Source organism: Balaenoptera physalus, assembly GCF_965194825.1.
Source record: "Balaenoptera physalus genome assembly, chromosome: X".
NCBI classification, from domain to species: domain Eukaryota; kingdom Metazoa; phylum Chordata; class Mammalia; order Artiodactyla; family Balaenopteridae; genus Balaenoptera; species Balaenoptera physalus.
In genome coordinates, this window is record NC_138903.1 from 27126659 (window position 1) to 27150602 (window position 23944).

A 23944-nucleotide genomic window follows, 5' to 3' on the forward strand; every position below is an offset into this window, starting at 1 on the left:
TGTGATCCAGGGTAGGGAAACTAGGAATGGGATTAAGAAGAAAGAGGCAATATTATGCCCTCAAAAAAATCATTGAAATGCATGATACGGATATCATGTGTATCTTTAATTAACACAGAGAAAATGTAGGGTACCCTTTAAAAAGGAAAGCAAGGTGAAAATTGAAAATATTTGGTGAAGTACAATCATATGTTCTTAAGGACTGACCAATCCTGATTCTGTACTTCAACAGTCTCATGTGACTGCCAATTTGGTAGTGTTATATTTGACTCGTGTATAATCTAATAGCTTTTCAGCTCGCCTGAAGGTACTACCTGCAATATGTAAGTCATTACTTGGTAGAGTGCTTTGACACACTACTCAAAGAATGAAAAGTACTTGGGAAAATAAACTGTGTTCTATCCTTCAGTTTATGCAGCATAACTATAAGTCTGTATTATTATTGTTTTTCAGCCCCTCTGACTGATAAACCACCCAAGCTTTTGTATCCTATGGAAAGTAAACTGACAATTCAGGAGACCCAGCTGGGTGAGTAATTCCTTAATTCTAGTTAATACACTTTTCTCATTACATTCTGACTGTTAATAAGCCTAGATTGTAACCTGGTGTAATACTCTGAGCTAAGCCCATGTTTATTTAAAGGGAGCAAAATTAGAAAATACCAGCAAATAATGGCGTATTCCATCCCCCTGGTGCGTGCATTAGGACCAAGCTGGACATATGGATGTAAAAACTCATGTGTTATTTAGATGGTTGTTGAAAAATTAGATGGGTTTGCTGAAGGGTTTGCTGATGGTATTATTTTGTCATTTTATAAGGCTTGAATTGTTGGGTTTTTTAAAATTTATTTTACTTATTTATTTATTTTTGGCTGCATTGGATCTTTGTGGCTGCGCGAGGGCTTTCTCTAGTTGCAGCTAGCGGGGGCTACTCTTTGTTGCAGTGTGCGGGCCTCTCATTGCGGTGGCTTCTGTTGTTGCAGAGCACGGGCTCTAGGTGCGAGGGCTTCAGTAGTTGTGCCACGTGGGCTCAGTAGTTGTGGCTCGCGGGCTCTAGAGCGCAGACTCAGTAGTTGTGGTGCACGGGCTTAGTTGCTCCGCAGCATGTGGGATCTTCCCCAACTGGGGCTCGAACCCGTGTCCCCTGCACTGGCAGGTGGATTCTTAACCACTGCGCCACCAGGGAAGCCCTTGAATTGGCAGTGTGGAACTGTTTGACTATAATACCCACTAATATGTTAAAATACAATTTTTGAAAATTGGGGGAAAGGGTAGAGATTCATTAAAGTAAATGACACTGTTACAGTTAAAAATCATTTTTATCCAGCCAAATATAATGGACATTGTGATAGTTAAGTTATGGATAATATATTCATAAAATATGAGCGAGTGGCTTTTGGTTAAAGGACTGTAACATAAGAATATGTACAGAATATGCTTTGGTAAAAGTATCTAGTCCACAAATAAGAATTTTAACATATTTATCTTAGAGTTAAGTCTAGAATTTCTTAGTCTGATTTATCTATCTATATTCAGTTATACCAAATTATGGGAAATTTCCCCTCTTGTTTATAAATATATACAGCACATTTCAATTATATTTTTTATTTGAAATATGGTATGCATGTATGTATATATCATAAACTTTAGCAGAAAATTAGTTTTTAGTGGTTTGATATAAAAGGTTATCAAAAGTATAATTTAAACCATATATTCATGTTTGTTAAGGAATTTTTTCTTACATTAACCATTTGAAAGTAGAAATGCATTTAATGAATACAACAACAACAAAAAATTCATAGTCCATCCCTTATGTTATCAATGTTATTATTGTTACTGGGGAGAGAGTTTAAATCAAAATTGTAAATCTGTCTTCAAAATCAAGATTACAGATCTGATAATCTTTACTAATAGCACATCCAAAGTTATAGTGCAAAAAGATACGATGATGGTTTTAGAGACTATAAAATTATTATAGTCAACAGATTTCCAACATTGGAAATATTCACTCACTTTGAGGCATGAACATATGTAATTTTTATACAAGTCAGGGTATTAATGTTTCTTTGATGATAAACCTAAGGCTTTGGATTAATTCCATATACATGCAAGTAGTTTTATAATTGTCATTATTTTGAGATGGGAGACTACAAGCAGCATTAAAGCCATGTTGTATATGAAACAAACGTATTAAAATTGTATCACGCTCTTTACTCATGCTATGGTATATTGAGGTATATTAGATGTTATTGCTACTTTGAAAAGAAATTTTGAAATATAAATTTTCATAAGCGGCCATTCTCATACAGACCTTTCAATAACTCCTAGGAAGATATATATATATATATATATTTTTTTTTTTTTAAATAAGGAAACACAAGCTTTATTTATTTATTTTATTTTTTGGCTGTGTTGGGTCTTCATTTCTGTGCGAGGGCTTTCTCTAGTTGCGGCAAGCGGGGGCCACTCTTCATCGCGGTGCGCGGGCCTCTCACTATCGCGGCCCCTCTTGTTGCGGAGCACAGGCTCCAGACGCGCAGGCTCAGTAGTTGTGGCTCATGGGCCTAGTTGCTCCACGGCATGTGGGATCTTCCCAGACCAGGGCTCAAACCTGTGTCCCCTGCATTAGCAGGCAGATTCTCAACCACTGCGCCACCAGGGAAGCCCCTAGGAAGATATTTTTCTAAGAAGTTATGCAAAATTATAAATATCTTGGACCAAGAGGGAGTGGTTTATTGTACCAGTTATCTGTAATGAGCATAGCCAAAATGATATTAATTGTATCTCTTTACTTGAAAAAATGATTCAAAGAATTTTACGATAGATGGTTGCCCATTGGGTTTCCTTATATTGTCCCTGAATTTGGAATAAATCAAATTGTTCTCTGTCTTCTAAAATGTTTTACAAAATGGAATAAATAATTTGTAAAGCTTTCTTTTTTTTCAAAAATTACTTTTTCTTGAACAAAAATTTTTAAAAAAATCAAATTGAAAATATGAAAATTTCTTATGCAAATTGGAAGGTTTGGCTGTATATTTGTTTGAAGAAAGATGGGCATGTCTTGATAACAATCAAAATGCTCCAGAAAATACTCTAATTAACTCCTTTATTGTCACTGCCAAAAGGAACACCTTTCAGTTTAAACACCAAGTAAACCATAGACATCAACCTGGGACTTGTATTGTTTTAAACAACTTTTGTTTTATTTTCTAACCCCAGTTCTCAGTGTGATACATCATTTACTAGTTGGAGAAATTTAACCTTAATCCATGAATTTTTGAGCAACAGTTGATTTGAAATAACTACCTTTTAGTGTTGTTACTTTAATAGTAACGGGGTAGGTGAACAGCTGATCGCAAAGGATAAGTGAAAATAGGAAATAATGTTAAGGACCAAAAAAAAGGAAAGACTCGAGATGCCTAAAGTATGTTTGTTTTCTACAATATGTACTTTGGTTTTTCACCTCCTTTGGGATTTAATTTTTGCCCTTTCCAGATTCGAAAAAGCTGTTAATTTCAACAGGCTCAAAATGTGTTGTCGAATCCTAAGGAAGGGAACTGAGTGAAGAGTCATGGGCGGGGGAGTAAGGAGGGTGGCCAGGACCAGTGATAGGGAACCTGTAAGTGGTGCCTATTCTCATGAGATGGTGAAAATCTCCAACAGAGTTTCATTGATCAAGAGCTTGAGGGTCTGACTCAACCTTGTCCTAAATTGAGGGTTAACCTCAGAGGTTAATAAAACTACTCTGTGGGTTAATTATAAGAACAATCATTAGAAATTACACAAAGCTGAGTTAATACATGGCTGGTGACCTAACATGAATATCTTGGCTAAGTTAAACACATATCCATTCACCTGTCCTTGGTAACTAAATCCATCAAATCTCCAGTTTGTGTATGAATATATAAAACACATTAATAATGACTTAGATAAAATCATGAAACGCATAGATTTGTCTTCATCTCCAAATTCTCCTTTCTCTGCCATTTGCTAGCCATGCCTACCTTTCCCTTTCCACATCCCTTTGTGTCTTCCTTTTCTTCCAATTCTTTCATCTTCTCAAAACTGGAAAGATTCTGATAGTGATAATTTAAACTGTTTCAGTATAGAAAGCAAAAGGCACCAAAAATCAAAGTACTTAGGAAAAAAATAATATAGTAACTAAATTCATATAAACCATGTAAATTGGTGGTTTTGAATTTCAGTCAATATGGGGTTATAGCCTAGTATTTCCATTTTAAGTGGCATCTATATGTTATTTCTAAATGTGAAAATAAAAAACCCAACTCTGTCCCTTTTAAATAACTTTCAGGCATCAGCAAATATGTGGACAGAACTTTCTTGGGCAAAAGGCCCAGAAATCACGCTGTGCAATTCTGAAGGTCAATCCAGGGGGTGAGCCTGACTTAGTCTTTTCAGGCGGTTGTAGTCAAGGGAATCAAAAGACAGACACCAATGTCTTGCTGAACTTGAGCCCTGAGGATGTCAATCAGACATATGGCCTTCTTATGGCCAGGCGCCCATTTTCAGAAACTTCTAGTACAGAGGATGTTATATTCATCATTACCAGACTTTCAAAGAGTAGAAATTCATTCCACCCTTGTCCTAGTAAGACACATTATACTTTACAACGTAGAATTTACTGAAAATTATCATTAATTACTCATTTAGATATGGGTATTTCTTTATTTAAATTTTGCTTTTTGCTTTAAAAATAATTTTATAGGTTAGTTTTACAGGTAGACCTTTGGGGGAAATACAGAAAAGAATCTTGTTTCTTATACTTTATGTTGTAGAAACATTCTGCTCCTATTAAATATTCTGAGAAAATACCCCTTTAATGGCTGCATGACATCCGTGTGAATGTCCTATAATCTCACGTATATTGCTGGAAATTTGGATTTTTCCAAATTTCATTGTCATAAATAATGATGCAGTTGTCTTTAATCATACACTTTCCCTTGACCTATTGCAACAGGACAGATTGCTAAAAGGAAAATTACTGGGTAAAAGGAAATAATTTCATCAAAGTTTCTTGCTACATAGTTTCAGAATTCTTATCAGAGAAATGCAGACTCTCACTAGAAGTATGTAGTGAGTTTAATAACTTTTAATTTTTTTGATACAATGCATAAAATGATACATCTTTGTAACATAGAGCTCTTGAAGGAAAACTCACTTTCCCTGGGTATCAGAATCACTTCTTCCTTCCCCCTCTTAGCTCCTTCTCTTCATTCATTGAATATGAGTGTGGCCTCTCTTTTTCAGGATTATCCACATTTGGAGGGTTTCAAATAAATCTAGTCCATATTGTTGAAGAAATATAGAAACCTAATCAAATGTCTACAGTCTCTATCCATTTTTTTCTCTTGCTTATCCTAATGCTCAACTGAAAACTTCCTCTAGAGCCTGTGTTTCTTTTTTTTTTTAATTTATTTATTTATTTTTGGCTGTGTTGGATCTTCGTTTCTGTGCGAGGGCTTTCTCTAGTTGCGGCAAGTGGGGGCTACTCTTCATCGCGGTGCGTGGGCCTCTCACTGTCGCGGCCTCTCTTGTTGCGGAGCACAGGCTCCAGACGCGCATGCTCAGTAGTTGTGGCTCACAGGCCTAGTTGCTCCGCGGCATGTGGGATCTTCCCAGACCAGGGCTCAAACCCGTGTCCCCTGCATTGGCAGGCAGATTCTCAACCACTGCGCCACCAGGGAAGCCCTAGAGCCTGTGTTTCTTAATATAAGTACACAGTAATTTTGTGATGTGCTCTGGGCATAGGGAATGTCAATAAATACTAATTGACAATAAGGTATACATGCCACAAAGGACACACATCTCCAAATTTTCTGTAAGAAGAAAGTAATGAGACTGAACTGAATAAGCTGCTCAACAGTACTTTTGTTTTTCTTTAATATCCACTTTCTTTTGTTAAATTTGTTAAAAAGAAAACACATGTATCTGACTGAGTTACAAGGATTCACCAGATGTTAACATCTCCGGGAAAGTGGTTGATGACAATATTGAAACCTCAAATTTTTAAACATCTGTCCTCGTAAAGGACACACTACACATGTAACTTTATCCAACTTAACTACAGGCTAATTAAAATAAAATGTCACACTAGAACTTAACTAACACATCTTGCCCTGTTACACCATATTATAGTTTGCAGAATTTTAAGTTTCAAGCAGACTGAGGGAAAAATGTCTATATAATAGATCCTGATTGATAATTTAATAGGAAAACTTTTTGCCATGAAAATTTTATGTTTAATTTACTGTGTTGCTAAAGTAATTAGTTATGGAAATGTATTCTACTTCAATCCTTTATATGATCTGGAACTGTATATATACATATATATATACATATAGTGCATGGAATGTGTTGTATTACAAATATACTAGTTGAGTTTTTAATCCAAGGAAAGTATATAGGGAATTATTTTATGGAGTGAAAAATAGCCCTCTAACATTTACTATCTAGTTCTATATTTTCATAGCTGTTATTTTCTTAAAACAGAACACATCCTTTCTGAATAGTTACTTAATTAGGAGGCCTGTTTGTTTCCTTTCTGGAGTAGAGAAGTACTTTATGTCAGTATCCTAGAAACAAAACAATTCAGGTGTTGAATTTGATACCTAATTCTGAAAATGACTTACAATATTGATGCTGCTAAAGAATACTTAGTTGCTGAGTTATGCAAGTGATGCAAATATGACCTTCCTTCCCAGAGGTAAGGAAGTCAGGATTGACTGTTTGGGTTTTTCCATCCACAATTGCTCTTCTGGTTGTCATCAGCAAATGTAATGCTGTTGACTTTTGTTTTACTGCTCCATGTGGAAGATACAAAACATATTTTCACTGACAAACTCATATGAAAACCATAAAACTTCCCTTTCACTCTGGATAAAAACATTTGTATCCAAGTCTTGATTTTAGATGACAAATGATGTACTTGTTGCCCACTTAAGAAAGACATGCAGATCAGCATAGTTCTACTGCCTGAAATAAAGCTTGCTAGACATAAATTAGAGCTTCTGGGCAAATAGACATCATAATTAAAGCATGTAAAGGCAAATACAGACTGCTGTTATAATTATTTAAACTGATGGCATTCAGGTCTACTCAGTCCAAATTTATTGTGCCAGGATGAATGAAAGTAATAACTCTTGACAGCTGTTATGGTCTCATATTTTACTTTTGAAACCAAAAACACCTTAAGAATTGTGATTCTAACCTGAAGAGGAATATTTTGATATTAGTATTTATTTAACATTTCATATCCTTAAACAAAAGATGAATCAATTAATGAAAGCTAGTATTCATATTCTTAGATCATTATATGGCCTAACTTATATGATATGAATCTCACAGATTCTCAAAATCAGTCTTTCCTTAGTGCTAGAGAGGAAGAATAGGTTGGGGGGAAATCCAGCTTTGCATGTTTGCTTTAAAAATTGCTAGCTAAAAACTCACAGATATAGAGAACAAACTAGTGGTTACCAGTGTGGGGGTGGGGAAGGGGCAATATAGGGAAGGGAGAGTGGGAGGTGCAAACTATTGGGTGTAAGACAGGCTCAAGAGTGTATTGTACAACACGGGGGATATAGCCAACGTTTTGGAATAACTGTAAATGGAAAGTACCCTTTAAAAATTGTATAAAAATTTTCTTAAAAAAGGTAAAGAATGGCTAAGTAGCAACGATGAGAACAAACATACACTATTTTTTTAAATAACTTTTACTATTTTTAATGTTAAGTAGCTTATTGCAATTACCCCTCAATCCAGAAAAAAATCAAAACAAATATTTAAAAAATTGCTAGCTAAGCAGAAGTCAGGCTTCCTTTTTAAGTGTTACATGCTTGAGGCCTAGTGCTAGGACAGGCTTGAAACCCAAAGAAAGATGGAGATGAAGGTTAGAGCAGCTCCTACGGGCCATTGATTTCTGAACGTTTGGAAGCCAGCTGAAGCACTTGTTAAAATGCTTTAAAAACTGGAATAGAGAAAATGTGAGTCTGCTGGTTCTTACTTTGGAAAAGGGCCAAAAGAGAGAAAAGAAAGGAAGAAAGAAGAAGTGCAAGAAAGAGTGTTGTCACAAAACCAGAGTCTTTTGAAATTCCCAACTCCTGGTGTAGTTCTGGTCTAGTTTGTTGGCCACTAACATGAATCATTCAGATTGCTCTTTTGCTACAGCACTGAGAGTACAGTTTTGTTTGTTTGTTTGTGGCCAACTAAGAAACTAGATATGTGTGACTCTTCACAATTCTAGATTTAGACACCTTACGAAGTGGAGGGACTTTGATAGTTATCAAGTCAAATTCTTCTCTTTAAATTGATGGAAAAAACAGAGATCAAAAATGGCTACATGTTTTTATATCACAAAATTTTCGAAAATAAACATCATCATCAACATCATCATTTTTCTTCTTCATTATTATTATGATGATTATTATTTTATTATTTTGGTTACTTACAATAAAGAGGCAGCATATAGCAGAGGTTCCAAATTCAGGTCATTCTGTCAGACAGACGTAGGTGACAATCCAGCTCTACCACTTAGCTCTGCTGTAACCTTAAACAAACAGCCCTCATTTTCCTAATCAATAAAAAAGACACCATGATAATACGCAGCTCTGTAGAGTTAGTATGGGTATTTAATGAGATAATGCATGTAAAGATTAGTACATTGCCTGGTATATATTAAGTAGTCAATATATGCTTGCTGCTGTTAGTTGAGATATTTTAATGCTACACATATATGTATATATGGTGTAGATACAAATATATATAGATAGAGAGAGAGAGAGAGAAAGAGGAGAGAGATAATGATGTATATACAAGATTTCTGAACTACATTTTGAATGTCAATGATTGTTTGATCATGCTTATGTTCTTATTAGAATGTAAGTCTGCTATTGTACAGGATGGATAATATTTTAGACAATTTCCATCTTCCATCTAAGAACAAAATATGAATACTAAATTTTTCTACTTAAATGATACTTTACCTTAAAGAAATTATTGATTTTAGATTACTTAATTCTTCAACAAATCTATTCAAATGCATACGGTAAGTACTTAGTCATAGCAGAAGAAAATGATACGCATCCTTTAAAAAATGACCATGTAATGGACACTATACCACACGAATTTGTTAATAACCATCAAGAAGAAAGTAGAGTGAAAAAATTACTTTTTCAACTAAAGAAATTTAGATATAGTATTTCTTAAGACAATGGACGTGAGAATAATTTTACAAAGCAAAGCATCAAACCATTATGCCTGTCAAGCTCCTCCAGAAGGTTTTGGCAATAGTCTTATTCATTTTATAGAAAAATACTGTTTTTCCTCTGACAAGTACTATTATCTTGAAAGTACAAAGCTTGAAAATACAAAGCTTTCTGAGTTGTTCTTAAAGATTGAAGTTTACTGCATAGAAAAATGCAGTGAGTATCCTATGTTAACAAGAACTTCTGAATTTGCAAAGTGAATGCCAATTTATCAGAAATAAACCTATCAAAGGACATAATGGTGTAGAATATTAAAAGAGGTTTCAGAATAAGAATATGTACCACATGACTGATGTTCATTAAAATAGAAACTATAAAAAGACCCACATCATTTAAAATTTGAATATAAAGAGAGATGTTCATCCATAAATTTCCTCTTGAATTTTGGCTAAATAACTGAGCATTCCTAAATTATATGCAGACTCTTCATGAAAAATAACTCATGCTTGAATATGATTATAAAAATAGGATACCAGCATTTTATGGTCTAACGTTAACACACTTAGCATTCCAGTCATACTTTACCAACTTAGTATGTTCCTACAGATTTGTGGGTAAATTGAATCATCATAATTTCAGAGAAGTGTTCCCTTCATTTTTGATTGATCTTTAATTGGTAGTGGCTTAACATGTCAGTTTTAAGAGGCTCTGACCCCCAGTTCTTTTAAGCAGCTAATGATCAATGAAAGATTTATATGCACAAGGGAAGTACTCTATTTAAAGAAACTCTCTGGTGAATAATTTTATATAAGAATCTTTTTTGTAATTGAACAATCACCCCTATAACTTTTCTGTGTGTTAGTGAAGATTTTTACATTTTCATAAGATGTGGTTCATTGATATAAAACTGGCAAGTGGTATTTCTAACTAACCCAGATAAAGGATCATCCACCTATCACTTCAATATGGCTTCCTCTTTATCAGTGGAAACTGATGTCCCCATTGTGACTTTTTGCCTCCTCTGAGGAAATACTAAATTTAATTCACCAGCCTCAGATCAACAGTAATTCATATTAATTTAATTCTCAAAAATTGATGTGGTAGGGTAGATTCTTTGAGTAATCAGACTATCTCATGTTCATTTATGACTAAACAGTTTATTTTCATAAGAGGTACATTTTGAAGGCCATCGTACAATCTTATCTGCCTTGATTTTATTGAAATGTATCCAATAGAATGACTGTCCGTGGTGTCATTTGTTTTTCCATAGCTATAACTGTTATTTCCAATTTTAAAGAGAGCATTTTGTATTTTGATTCTTCTGGAATTTATATATGGACCTTTTCACTACATCATTTTGTTGATTACTTCTTTTTTCCTTAATATATTCCTATGCATTTAATAATGTTTAACTTTTTAATATGAAAGCATATACAATGAAATTTGATCTATTACTTCATGAAGGCCTAAACATTCATGTTTTAAGATATGCCTGAATGTATGCTCCAAAACATGCCAGATAAGGGACTTCTCTGCTGGTGCAGTGGTTAAGAATCAGCCTGCCAATGCAGGAGACACGGGTTCGAGCCCTGGTCCGGGAAGATCCCACATGCCTCGGAGCAACTAAGCCCGTGTGCCATAACTACTGAGCCTGCGTGCCGCAACTACTGAGCCCACGTGCAGCAACTCCTGAAGCCCACGGTGCCTAGAGCCTGTGCTCTGCAACAAGAGAAGCCACCGCAATGAGAAGCCCGTGCACCACAACGAAGAGTAGCCCCCGCTCGCTGCAACTAGAGAAAGCCCGCGTACAGCAACGAAGACCCAAAGCAGCCAAAAATTAATTAATTCATTCATTATTTTTTAAAAAACATGCCCGATAAGCCCAATGCATAGAGTATCCAGAAGGTTTTAAAACCTGCGCCTCACAGCAAACTCAAGAAGAGGCCTCTTTTGCAATTCACCACACACAAGCCCAATGTTACTTTCTCAGAGACACTAAGGATTTTTTAAAATTTTGTAGTTAAGATATGTAAATTTTAATTATAGCATATATTATCCAATTGAATAATTAAGAAAAAGAAAAGAAAAAAGCTTGATAAAGAGTTTTTAATTTTCCAGTGGTCTGAAGATATCTCCCACTTCCACTTCTGGTCCACAGTGAGCATGAGAGAAAGATTTCAAGTTTCTGAGGAGTCCAGAAAGTCAGTACTTCCCTCTCCCCTCCCACTACCCCACAAACTTGCAGGCAGGCTACAGGCTTTCTCACTCTTGGAGAATTTTTGTTTCCAGTTTAATAAAAGCAGGGTACTCACCTCAGACTTGCCTGACAAAGAATTGTGTTTATAGAAACTTGGCACCTCTTTGAGTAGGAAGAGAGCAAAGGAAAGTGCATTGCTTTTCTGGAAAAATTAAATTAAATTCATCCTGTCACATCAAGCTATCCCTAGAGATAGGATACGTACAACATGACTTGTTCTAGGAAACATTTGCAAGGCATTTTCATATGTTGTCTCATTTCATCTTTTTAACAGTCTGTGATGTTTGTATTGTGCTTCCATTTTACAGATTGTGACCAAAGCTTATGTGCTATACTTCTTGGAACATTTCTATACACTAGCGTATTGATTATTGTTTCTTTCTTCACTCCTTTGTTAAATTCTAACTGTAAATAAATGCTCTCTTAAATCTGTGACCCTTCTGCAATATTTAGAATGATCTCATCTTATCCTTATGGACTACAATATTTAGAATGGTCTCATCCTATAGACTGCTTCATTTTATTTTATCCCACTGTTAACAGATTCTGTGTCTCATCAAATAGAACATCTAGTAATAATGCAATTGTATATGAACTTGTCCTTGAAATGTTGCTCAGGGTTTTTTTTTCCCCTATTCATTTGCATGTCTCCTCGATCTGCTTCTGTTCATCTTTGCCTCCTATTTTCTCATTCCCATTTTTTTGTACTTCTGCTCTCTCAAGTACATTTTAACAGACACTTTTCTTCCTCTACTGATCTTCAAGCATGAAATTTCTTTTCAAGGCACTTAAGAAAATGGAAGTACTTAGAACATTCATGAACAGAATGTCCCGTGAGCTGCAAAAGTTAATGTGAAAAAAGCAGATAGAAGAGTCAGTTAGTTCATCAGAGTTTTTACTCTTTAAAAACAGCAAGTTATAGTCCTTTCTTAAACAGCAAGCAAAAAGCAAGTGGTCTCATTTCACTTCTTAAAATAGACAAAGTAAAACTAATAATTGACTTGTCAGTTTACTGTGACTATTAATTCCCTGTGCACAAAGTTGGTTTTTGTAAATTTAGGATTCACATTTTCTTTCTGAATATAATTATCTGACTCTACATAGATAAGTAATTTAAAGAGTACTGATTGTTTGAGCATTTAAAGTTAAAAACTATGTAGACATTGGTAAATTATCCGTTTAGAAAACCTGTAACAATTGGATTAAAATTAATGTTAACCCAGAAGTTAAATTGGACTTACGATATTTTTATGACATTTACAGTGCATCTTGCACATGGCTTGTAAATATATGTTAACTTTAAAGAACTTGGTAAGGTTTTTATAGAAATGGAAATTCTTTTATAATGTAAATGCATGTGCATTAACATAACAAAGTAATTTGCAATTTTTCCTATGGGCTGACATGTACTAGGTCAAGGCCCCACAAACAATGGTATCAAAAAACCTCCACCAATTGTAAAAATGCTTATACGAATGAAAGTAGCATAGTAACTAAGTTAACACTCTGTTTTAAACTTCAGTGACTAAAAGGACCTAAGCTTTAATTTATTTTATTTTCACAGTAGCAGAATATTGAAAACAAGATGGAAGTTGACTTTATTCTAGCGTATGAGAACAGTTTCTCAATGGGGAAATAAGACTAAGATTCTCAAAAGTTGTTGAAATAATGATAAATTCTCTTAAATGCAGATGAGCATCTTATGTTCAGTTTAGTAATTTGGAACACACATATTTTAATTATTTTAATGTTATAGGTTAACATTTTCACTTTTAATTTACATTTTTTCCTCTAAATAAAGAGGTCCTTGGCATCATGGTACACTGAAACAAACCAATGGGCCTGTCTTGCCCCTGACTAATTAAGTGAGAATCTCAGTGACCTGAAGATCTTCATCGCCAGATGAACTGTCTATAGCAATGAGTTTTAATGCGGAATGAATGACATAAATACCTGTAGAGCTTTTACAAAACACATGCACCCAGTTTTCTAGCTCTCCTGCCTCCCCTGTACTTGAAAATTTAATTTATTAGATCTGAAATGGAGGCTGAGAATCACTGTTCTCTGTCCTGTTGGGACTTTTAAGTTCTGCAAACAGAAAATTCTTATAATTTTGTTTCTATATCTATATATGTCTATGTCTATACCTATCTGTATCTATATCTCTTCTGACCTGGTGGATCTGATGTTTTCGTAGTCATAATCAGGATTTCTATACTTCCTGGAGCTCTTTGCTATGCGTATGAGGAAGCTAACAGACACAAACACATCTGGGTTATCTCATCAGTCAGGTTGTTATTGTCAAGAAAGAGAGACTCTCTAACTCAGGCACAGAAGGTACAAATGAGATCTGGATGTCCTTCCAAGTGGAAGCTATGTACGATACTGGGGACTGAAGGTGGGGATGAAGTAGAGAAAGAGGGAACTTCTCAAAGCCTAGTAGAAATTCAGCAACAATTTGAGTCACTTACCTTTCTGAAAACTTATCTTAGTATCTTTATTAGTTTTCTGTGGCTGCTGTAACCAAGTACCACAAACTTGGTGGCTTAAAACAAGAGAAATTTCTTCTGTCAACAGTTGTGGAGGCCAGAAGCTTGAAACCAAGGACTGCACTGCCTCTGGAGGCTCTAGGGGAGAATCTTTGTCTCACTTAATGAATGTCAGGAGGCTGTCAGCCTCCTTGACTTGTGGTCCCATCACTCCAATCTCTGCCTTTGTGGTCACCATTGCCCTCTTCCTCTTCTGTGTGTGTTTGTGTGTATGTGTGTTTTGTCTTCTGACTGTCTCAAATCTCACTCTGCCTTTCTTTTATTAGACGCTTGGCATAAGATTTAGGGCGCACATGGAAAATCAAGAGTGATCTCATCTCAAGAGCCTTACTTTAATTACATCTGAAAAATCTCTTTTTCCAAATACAGGCACACCTTGGAAATATTGCAGGTTCAGTTCCAGACCACTGCAATAAAGTAAATACTGTCATAAAGTGAGTCACATGAATTTTTTGGTTTCCCAGTGCATATAAAAGTTATATTTACACTATACTGTAAGTGTGCAATAAAAAAAAACAATGTACATACCTTAATTAAAAATACTTTATTGCTAAAAAATGCTAACCTTCAGGAAGTGGTAGTAGTAGCATCAAAGATAGCCATAAGAAATGTAAAAAAAAAGTTTGAAATATTGTGAGAATTACCATGTGACACAGAGACACGAAGTGAGCAAATGCTGTGGCAAAAAATGACGCAAATAGAGTACCGATGCAGGGTTGCCACAAATCTTCAATTTGTAAAACAAACAAAAAAAACCCACCATAACTGCGAAGCACAATAAAGTGAAGTACAATAAAATAAGATATACCGGTAAGGTGATATTCACAGCTACCAGAGATTAGGACACGGACATATCTTTTGGGGGCCAGCATTCACACCACTATGGTATATATCACATGTTCTACTACATTCACAAAAAGTGTGATATTGAGTAGAAGTTCACAAGATGAATTAACAGTGAAGTGTTGACAAGAGCCCTCATTCAGTAATTATCAGGGCCTGCTCCTGTGTGTGTGCCCACAGGGTGCATGTGTGTGAGTGCACGTGCATGTGTGTTATGTCTTGTGGTCTTTTCTTTTTCACCTGAAGAGTTCTTTTTACAGGTAGCCCTTGAGGTTAAATTGGGAAAGACACCATTATGAGTTGTCCATAGCACAAGAGTTTTAAAGTGCCCAATACACAAAGCAAAGGGAACCCTTTCCCAAGAAGAAAAAACATGATTGTCCCGCAGTTCTGAGAGAGCAAAGAAAGTTTGACTGTGAATTGGGCAATATTCAGTTGTCCCTTTATATTTGGCAAGAGTTGATTCACCTGTATTAATTAGAAACGGATGACTGCCAATAAGTGGATTGATGATTATGTCCACTAATGGAGAGTCGGATAGTGTTTCCAAAGTGTTCACAAATAAAATGTTAGGAGTAATATGTCCCTCTCCATTAGTAGACATCCTGGTATCTAGCCATAACAATTATAGGCATAACTTCTTAAAACTACGGAGATAGTCACTTACATTGTACAGTGTTCTAAGACTTATGATTCATGAGCAGAGTTGTAATATTAAAAGTTTTCAAGGTACTAATAAGAAATCATTCGTTTAATCAAGCACTTGTTGAATACTTGTCATATGACCAGCATAGTATTAGGCAATGCAGTAAGTAAAACTAAGAAGAACGTACTGTGTGAATTTAAAGTTAGAGCTGTTTGCAAAAGCAGGATCAAGCAAGGCCTCATTGTGAAAACATTAGGTGAGCGATACCTTAGTTTAGAAGTAAGATTTCAGCAGACAGATATGAAGTAGAAAGGCATTGCTGAACGACCAGTGTTAGGAGAGGCAGAGAAATGAGGAAACATATGTTGACTTTACAAGCTGGGCAATATTACAGCCAACTGAAGCAGTTGATCCAGCTGACCTGATGAAAAAGAGTAGTGCCAGAAAAACTATGAATTTAGATACATTTTCACTAAAGTGAAACCTTCACGCCACTGAAGCCTTAAAATTTTTTAAAAAGAGGAAAGGAGGAGAGCCCAGTTGGTAAGTTAGTCTTAGACTATAGAATGAGTAAGAGAAAAAAGAAGCCAGGAGCCAGAGAACCAATTGGGAAACTGATTACCTAGGTGAAAAGTAATATTAGCCTCTGAAAAAGGTCAGATTTCAGGGGGATCAGAGAAGAATCGGAGGTATAAATCTTGTTAATGTATCAACTAATAGGAAGTAAAGTTGACAGACAGAGGAATTTAAAAAAAAAAGGTATTAATTATGGCTGACTGAAAAGGTATTAATTATGGCTGGCTGGGAGGAAGGTAATGCCAATAACAACAAGAATGTCAAAAATAGAAGGAGTATTTGAGGGGAATATGTTGACTCAAACTGTGGTTATAGGAGTGGTACGTTTTTGGCAAGGCTCTCCCAAAACTGGAAATGTGGACATGGCTTGAATAAGGTGTCTGAGCTGGACAAGCATTTGGGAGATCCTCCTAGAGAGGAAGTCAGACAATTATTGGCCTAAGAGATTACTTATTTTTCTCACCCTGTCTCAAATTATTATCGTAGTATGTAAGTATACTAATTTCTGAATGTCTTGCTTTCCTCTTGAGGATGGGATATGTGTTTTATTTATCTCTGAGTAACCAATGGAGGGATTTTGTTCAATAAGTTCTTGTTGAATGACTGAAGGTTAGTTGCAGTGTTTTTGAGAGTATCTTTGTTTTTCCAAGTATAATGGAAATTGTTTCATATTTACTATTGTGTCCTTTAAAAAGCATTTTTAGAAGTTTTGCTACAATCGTATTATCATATCATTGTCTAATCTTTCATGTTTCCAAGTATTTTAACTTATTTTAATTATTTCACAGCCTAATTATAAGATATAACTAAGAAAACTGCTGATTATTTTCACAATTGAGTTGTATCCATTCAAAATCACTCATCCACGAATACATATTATCAGATTATTATCCCAGTAGAGATACCATAAATAATGCCTTTTCTTTTTGCTACTGCTTAATTTTCTTCTTCTGTCCAGGAAAGAAAGGTACTTTATATACATATTATTGAAATATTTAGTAACTGAATAATTTAGACAACATTTTAAAAAACTGGGGATATGGTAGGAGGTTTTTAAAAGATAATTGACTCAATTTTTTTCAACGATTTCTTTAAAATATACAGACACATATTTGAATGTTATTGATTTGGAGCTGTGTCTATTTACATTTGAATTCCTGTGACCTGCTTACCACTTTTAGGTTTCATATTGTTTTATTCTTCCTTAGTCTATCTTTCCATGCTATATTGATTTCTGAGTGTTCAAGGAACTTCCATTTTCCACCTCATTTAAGTGCATTTCATCCTACTGTGTTGGTCACCAGCAAGTCACAAAAATGGTACACAAATGGCCATATAATGCAATGTGATTTGAAACAAAGGGCAATTGCACTTGTCTACGGGCATGGGATTTTTATCCTGGGTTGTTCAATGTAGTTAGAAAGTAAAGAGTTACTGGGTTTTTTTGTCTTCATAAAAAGAATGAGAAGTTTGAATGCCATTTAGAGCAGTGGTTCCAAAACATATAGATTTCAGGAACCAGGTGAACTACAGGAAGGAAGGAAGGAAGGAAGGAAGGAAGGAAGGAAGGAAGGAAGGAAGGAAGGAAGGGAAGAAGGAAGGAAGGGAGGGAAGGGGAGGGGGAGGGGAGGAGGAGGGAGGGAGGAGGAGGGAGGGAGGAGAGGGAGGGAGGGGACCATCACAAAGTTGTCAATGTATTTAGTTTGCCAAATTATATTACTAAGAAAATAAAGAAGCTATTAGTGTAATTTGTAATTTCTTAAAAGGGCAATTTAAAATCCAAAACTGTGGAAGTTCTTCAGAGAAAACACCAGTCATTTGAATTGAACTGGTCATTTGAATTAAAATTTATATTTATTTTTAAAACTTACTATATTATCCTCTCTCTCCCCCCAAATTTTGTATCTAAGAGTATCTCAAGACTGTTACTGATCATGTCCTGCCTCCAGGAATGACTATAATCATAATACCTCTTAATTTTTCCACACTAACATAAAACATTTGACAGTGAAAACTAATTAAAATGCACAATTGCATTTCTTCTGTATATTTGGAAGTGGAATATCTTCATTGATATGTGTGTTTACATATTTTATTTACAACGCAAGTGAAGCTATTTTCATCTCAGTTACATGTACTTACACTTTGGAGTCATGTTATGAAAGCCATCTTATGTAAAATATAAGCACTCCTACTACACAACTGTGCATCACCTGCTTGCCCATCCTCCTAGATGGTAATTTTGACTTCATCACCATCTACTGGTCGCTTGTGACTATGGAAACACTAGTGAAAGTTGAGCCACTCAGCATAATACTTTCCATCTTTTTCTCTTTTTGCCTTACTTTCTGGAAGATTTCCTAAACTTTATCTTCCCACCCTCTTACTGATTTTTTTTTTCTTTTCTGATACATACTTTTAATTATTAAGTGTTTTTTCTTTGTTTTCTACATGTATCTTTTTCTATAGCAGCCTGTTCTTGTTGTGTGGAGGCAATGGCATCTCTTCTCTCTCTGAGAGCATTTAAGTTAGATCTTTTGGGGTTTTTGTTTTGTTTTGTTTTGTTTTAGGGGCTTTGCTTTTCTCTCTATATATTATCTTTATTCTCCCCAAGTTCCTATTGTCTGTTTGTTTGCATGTTTAAGTCTCCCTCATGTTAAAGGCTTCCCTCAGTTTTTTGATGGTCCTTGGTTGTCTGCTTATCATTAAGTGTAAGGCAGTAAAGAGATGCTTGGGAACTCTTCATAGCTAGTTGACTCGGGGCTTCATGGTTGGTTTGTCTGGCTCATTGGGAAACCCCTGCTGTCAGTATCTTTGGGTCTTTTGTACTGGTCAGATTCATAGAGAAGAATCCTCCAATATTCTGCCTATCTGTCTACATCTGATAGATGAGTGGGAAGAGATTTTACATTCAGCATAAAAGCACACCTTCAGCTGTGCAGAGACTGTCTTTGACCCTCTCCACAGAATAAACTTCTATTCTCTGCCATGGTAGAGAGAAGAATTGGTATCTAATTTTCTTTAAAATATTTTTGAACAATCCTCTTGGTTTTGCCCTATTCTCATCCTCCCTTCCATAAATATCTAGTATCATCAATTCCCTAGCCTTCGGGGGGTTCTGCATTGGTAATCATGTTGTTCCTTGGCATCAACATCTGTTACATTAGGGTTCAGCTTTTGCAGGTCTTCTAAGTGAGTTACTACTTGTTCACTAACTGTCAAGCTTCTAAAATTCTGTTGCTGTGGTTCCCTCCCCTGTCTCCTTTGTGGGTTTGTGGCTAATTAAAAAGCCCTTCACTTATATTTTCATGTGTACTCCGGAGGAAAAAACCCCCTGCATTTCTGTGTTCATTCTACCATCATTACCTGATAGTCTGCATGTAACTTTAGGAAATTGGTTTTTGACATTTTGTAAGATGATGGAATAAAAATAAACTGTCAACAAGTCTTCATAGAGGATTTATGAGCTTGAGCAATAATTGTAATACTCTCTATTAGCTAATCTGACACAACTCTGAATTAAAGTGAACCCAGTCATGTTTGCTATTGTTGATATGCTGTGAACAATGTGAGCGACAGTCATTTTTAATTAGTCCATGGATAATTGTAGTCATGTACCTAAGTCCCATTAGTGGTCACTTTTTAACATTCATAAAATGGAAGTACTGAAACCACTCTTTTCTTTTCTTCTTCTTTTTTTTAATGTGGTGGAGAAGGTCAACCATGTTTATGGGTTGGAATTATTGATAGGATACTTTCATTTGGCTTAGCATTTTCATATCTTTATAGCTTAACTGTCCACTGTGAGACTAAGCTTATTACTGTCATGTAAGATTTGTTAAGCAACACTAGTCATATCTAAAATCCACCAAGTGGAGTGATTTATCCTCATTTCAGAAAACCCATATACCAGATATAATAGGGAACTATTCTTCTTTTTAACCTTTTGATACATATTATAGACATTGGAATCAAAACAGAATCTGTGTCATCTCTTTAGAACACAGGCACTTCTATACACTTGGAGAAAGTGTACCCTGGAATCACCTATAAATGGATCCTGCTGAGTTCTGCTTTTTCTCGATCATCTTATCCTGTCAAACACGGGACTTTTCTCCTCTTCAGTTTCTCAATGATAAAGGTTTAATTTCAGCTTGTAAATTCAGTTTTATCCTTTATGACTAGAGCAAGATATTTCCTAGTACTGATCCTGTTTTCACATTTATGCAGGGCCCTGTGTGCCTGCCATATACATACAGATATCAATCAGGGAGCATGTCATTCCAGGCAGGGACGCTGATGCTTGTATGCGTATATATATATATGAATGATAATATAGTGTGAAGGATATGGATTGAGCTCTTTAGGGTATGTTATGGGTAGAGATCTTTAAGGACACCATAGATGGGAAGGCTGTGTCTGCTCACAGGGGCTAGAATTGAGCTCTTTACGGTATGTTATGCGTAGAGATCTTTAAGGACACTGTAGATGGGAAGGCTGTGTCTGCTCACAGGGACTAGACAAGCCCCTCTCAGGGAGGCAGTGTTGACTTTGAGACTCAAAGGATGAGTTTAATTTCTCTAGGTGGAGAAATGCACACTAGACCAAAAAAAAAAAATAGTATCAGCAAATACTTATGAGTAGGAGGAGCTTCAAGATGGCGGAAGAGTAAGACGCGGAGATCAACTTCCTCCCCACAAATACATCAGAAATACATCTACATGTGGAACAACTCCTACAGAACACCTACTGAACGCTGGCAGAAGACCTCAGACCTACCAAAAGGCAAGAAACTCCCCACGTACCTGGGTAGGGCAAAAGAAAAAAGAAAAAACAGAGACAAAAGAATAGGGACGGGACCTGCACCAGTGGGAGGGAGCCGTGAAGAAGAAAAGGTTTCCACACACTAGGAAGCCCCTTCGCGGGCGGAGACGGCGGGTGGCAGAGGGGGGAAGCTTCGGAGCCACGGAGGAGAGCGCAGCCACAGGGGTGCGGAGGGCAAAGCGGAGAGATTCCTGCACAGAGGACCGGTGCCGACCAGCACTCACCAGCCCGAGAGGCTTGTCTGCTCACCCGCCGGGGCGGGCGGGGTCTGGGAGCTGAGGCTCGGGCTTCGGTCGGATCGCAGGGAGAGAACTGGGGTTGGCGGCGTGAACAAGCCTGAAGGGGTTAGCGCACCACAGCTAGCCAGGAGGGAGTCCGGGAAAAGGTCTGGAGCTGCCGAACAGGCAAGAGACTTTTTCTTGCCTCTTTGTTTCCTGGTGCACGAGGAGAGGGGATTCAGAGCGCCCCTTAAAGGAGCTCCAGAGACGGCGCGAGCCGCGGCTATCAGCGCGGACCCCAGAGACGGGCATGAGATGCTAAGGCCGCTGCTGCCGCCACCAAGAAGCCTGTGTGCGAGCACAGGTCACTCTCCACACCTCCCCTCCTGGGAGCCTGTGCAGCCCGCCACTGCCAGGGTCCCGTGATCCAGGGACAACTTCCCCGGGAGAACACACGGCACGCCTCAGGCTGGTGCAACGTCACACCGGCCTTTGCCGCTGCAGGCTCGCCCCGCATCCGTACCCCTCCCTCCCCCTGGCCTGAGTGAGCCAGAGCCCCCTAATCAGCTGCTCCTTTAACCCCGTCCTGTCTGAGCGAAGAACAGACGCCCTCAGGTGATCTACAGGCACAGGCGGATCCAAATCCAAAGCTGAACCCCAGGAGCTGTGCAAACAAAGAAGAGAAAGGGAAATTTCTCCCAGCAGCCTCAGGAGCAGCGGATTAAATCTCCACAATCCAATTGATACACGCTGCATCTGTGGAATACCTGAATAGACAACGAATCATCCCAAATTGAGGAGGTGGACTTTGGGAGCAACAATATATATATATTTTTTTCCCTTTTTCTCTTTCTGTGAGTGTCTGTGTGTATGCTTCTGTGTGTGATCTTGTCTGTATAGCTTTGCTTTTACCATTTGTCCTAGGGTTCTATCTGTCCGGTTTTTTTTGCTTTTTGGGGTGTTTTTAGTATACTTTTTAGCACTTGTTATCATTGGTGGATTTGTTTTTTGGTGTGGTTGCTCTCTTCCTTATTTCTTTTTTTTTTTAATAACTTTTTTATTTTTTATTTTAATCACTTTATTTTATTTTACTTTATATTATTTTATCTTCTTCTTTCTTTCTCTCTATTTTTTCTCCCTTATATTCTGAGCCGTGTGAATGACAGGCTCTTGGTGCTCCAGCCAGGCGTCAGGGCTGTGCCTCTGAGGTGGGAGAGCCAAGTTCAGGACACTGGTCCACAAGAGACCTCCCAGCTCCACGTAATATCAAATGGCAAAAATCTCCCAGAAATCTCCATCTCAACGCCAAGACCCAGCTCCACTCGATGACCAGCAAGCTACAGTACTGGACACCCTAGGCCAAACAACTAGCAAGACAGGAACACAACCCCACCCATTAGCACAGAGGCTGCCTAAAATCATAATAAGGCCACAGACACCCCAAAACACACCACCAGACGTGGACCTGCCCACCAGAAAGACAAGATCCAGCCTCATCCACCAGAACACAGGCACTAGTCCCCTCCACCAGGAAGCCTACCCAACCCACTGAACCAACCTTAGCCACTGGGGACAGATACCAAAAACAATGGGAACTACGAACCTGCAGCCTGTGAAAAGGAGACCCCAAACACAGTAAGATAAGCAAAATGAGAAGACAGAAAAACACACAGCAGATGAAGGAGCAAGGAAAAAACCCACCAGATCTAACAAATGAAGAGGAAATAGGCAGTCTATCTAAAAAGGAATTCAGAATAATGATAGTAAAGATGATCCAAAATCTGGGAAATAGAATGGAGAAAATACAAGAAATCTTTAACGAGGACCCAGAAGAACTAAAGAGCAAACAAACAACACAATAAATGAAATTTAAAATTCTCTAGAAGGAATCAATAGCAGAATAACTGAGGCAGAAGAACGGATAAGTGACCTGGAAGATAAAAGAGTGGAAATAACTACTGCAGAGCAAAATAAAGAAAAAAGAATGAAAAGAATTGAGGACAGTCTCAGAGACCTCTGGGACAACATTAAACGCACCAACATTTGAATTATAGGGGTCCCAGAAAAAGAAGAGAAAAAGAAAGGGACTGAGAAAGTATTTTAACAGATTATAGTTGAAAAATTCCCTAATATGGGAAAGGAAATAGTTAATCAAGTCCAGGAAGTGCAGAGAGTCCCGTACAGGATAAATCCAAGGAGAAACACGCCAAGACACATATTAATCAAACTATCAAAAATTAAATACTAAGAGAAAATATTAAAAGCAGCAAGGGAAAAACAACAAATAACATACAAGGGAATCCCCATAAGGTTAACAGCTGATCTTTCAGCAGAAACTCTGCAAGCCAGAAGGGAGTGGCAGGACATATTTAAAGGGATGAAAGGGAAAAACCTACAACCAAGATTACTCTACCCAGCAAGGATCTCATTCAGATTCGACAGAGAAATTAAAACCTTTACAGACAAGCAAAGCTAAGAGAATTCAGCACCACCAAACCAGCTTTACAATAAATGCTAAAGGAGCTTCTCTAGGCAGGAAACACAAGAGAAGGAAAAGCCCTACAATAACAAACCCAAAACAATGAAGAAAATGGTAATAGGAACATACATATCGATAACTACCTTAAATGTAAATGGATTAAATGCTCCAACCAAAGACATACACTGGCTGAATGGATACAAAAAGAAGACCCATATATATGCTGTCCACAAGAGACCCACTTCAGACCTAGGGACACATACAGACTGAAAGTGAGGGGATGGGAAAAGATATTCCAAGCAAATGGAAATCAAAACAAAGCTGGAGTAACA

General features: G+C 37.0%; 1 protein-coding gene across 1 annotated transcript in view; it reads left to right on the top strand.

Moving 5' to 3' along the window:
* Window positions 1-23944, top strand: part of IL1RAPL1 (interleukin 1 receptor accessory protein like 1) — a 916526-nt gene that overhangs the window by 606740 nt on the left and 285842 nt on the right. The window contains exon 5 of the mRNA XM_082446519.1: window positions 454-528. Coding sequence (XP_082302645.1) covers window positions 454-528 — 75 coding nt within the window. The remainder of the gene's footprint in view (window positions 1-453; window positions 529-23944) is intronic.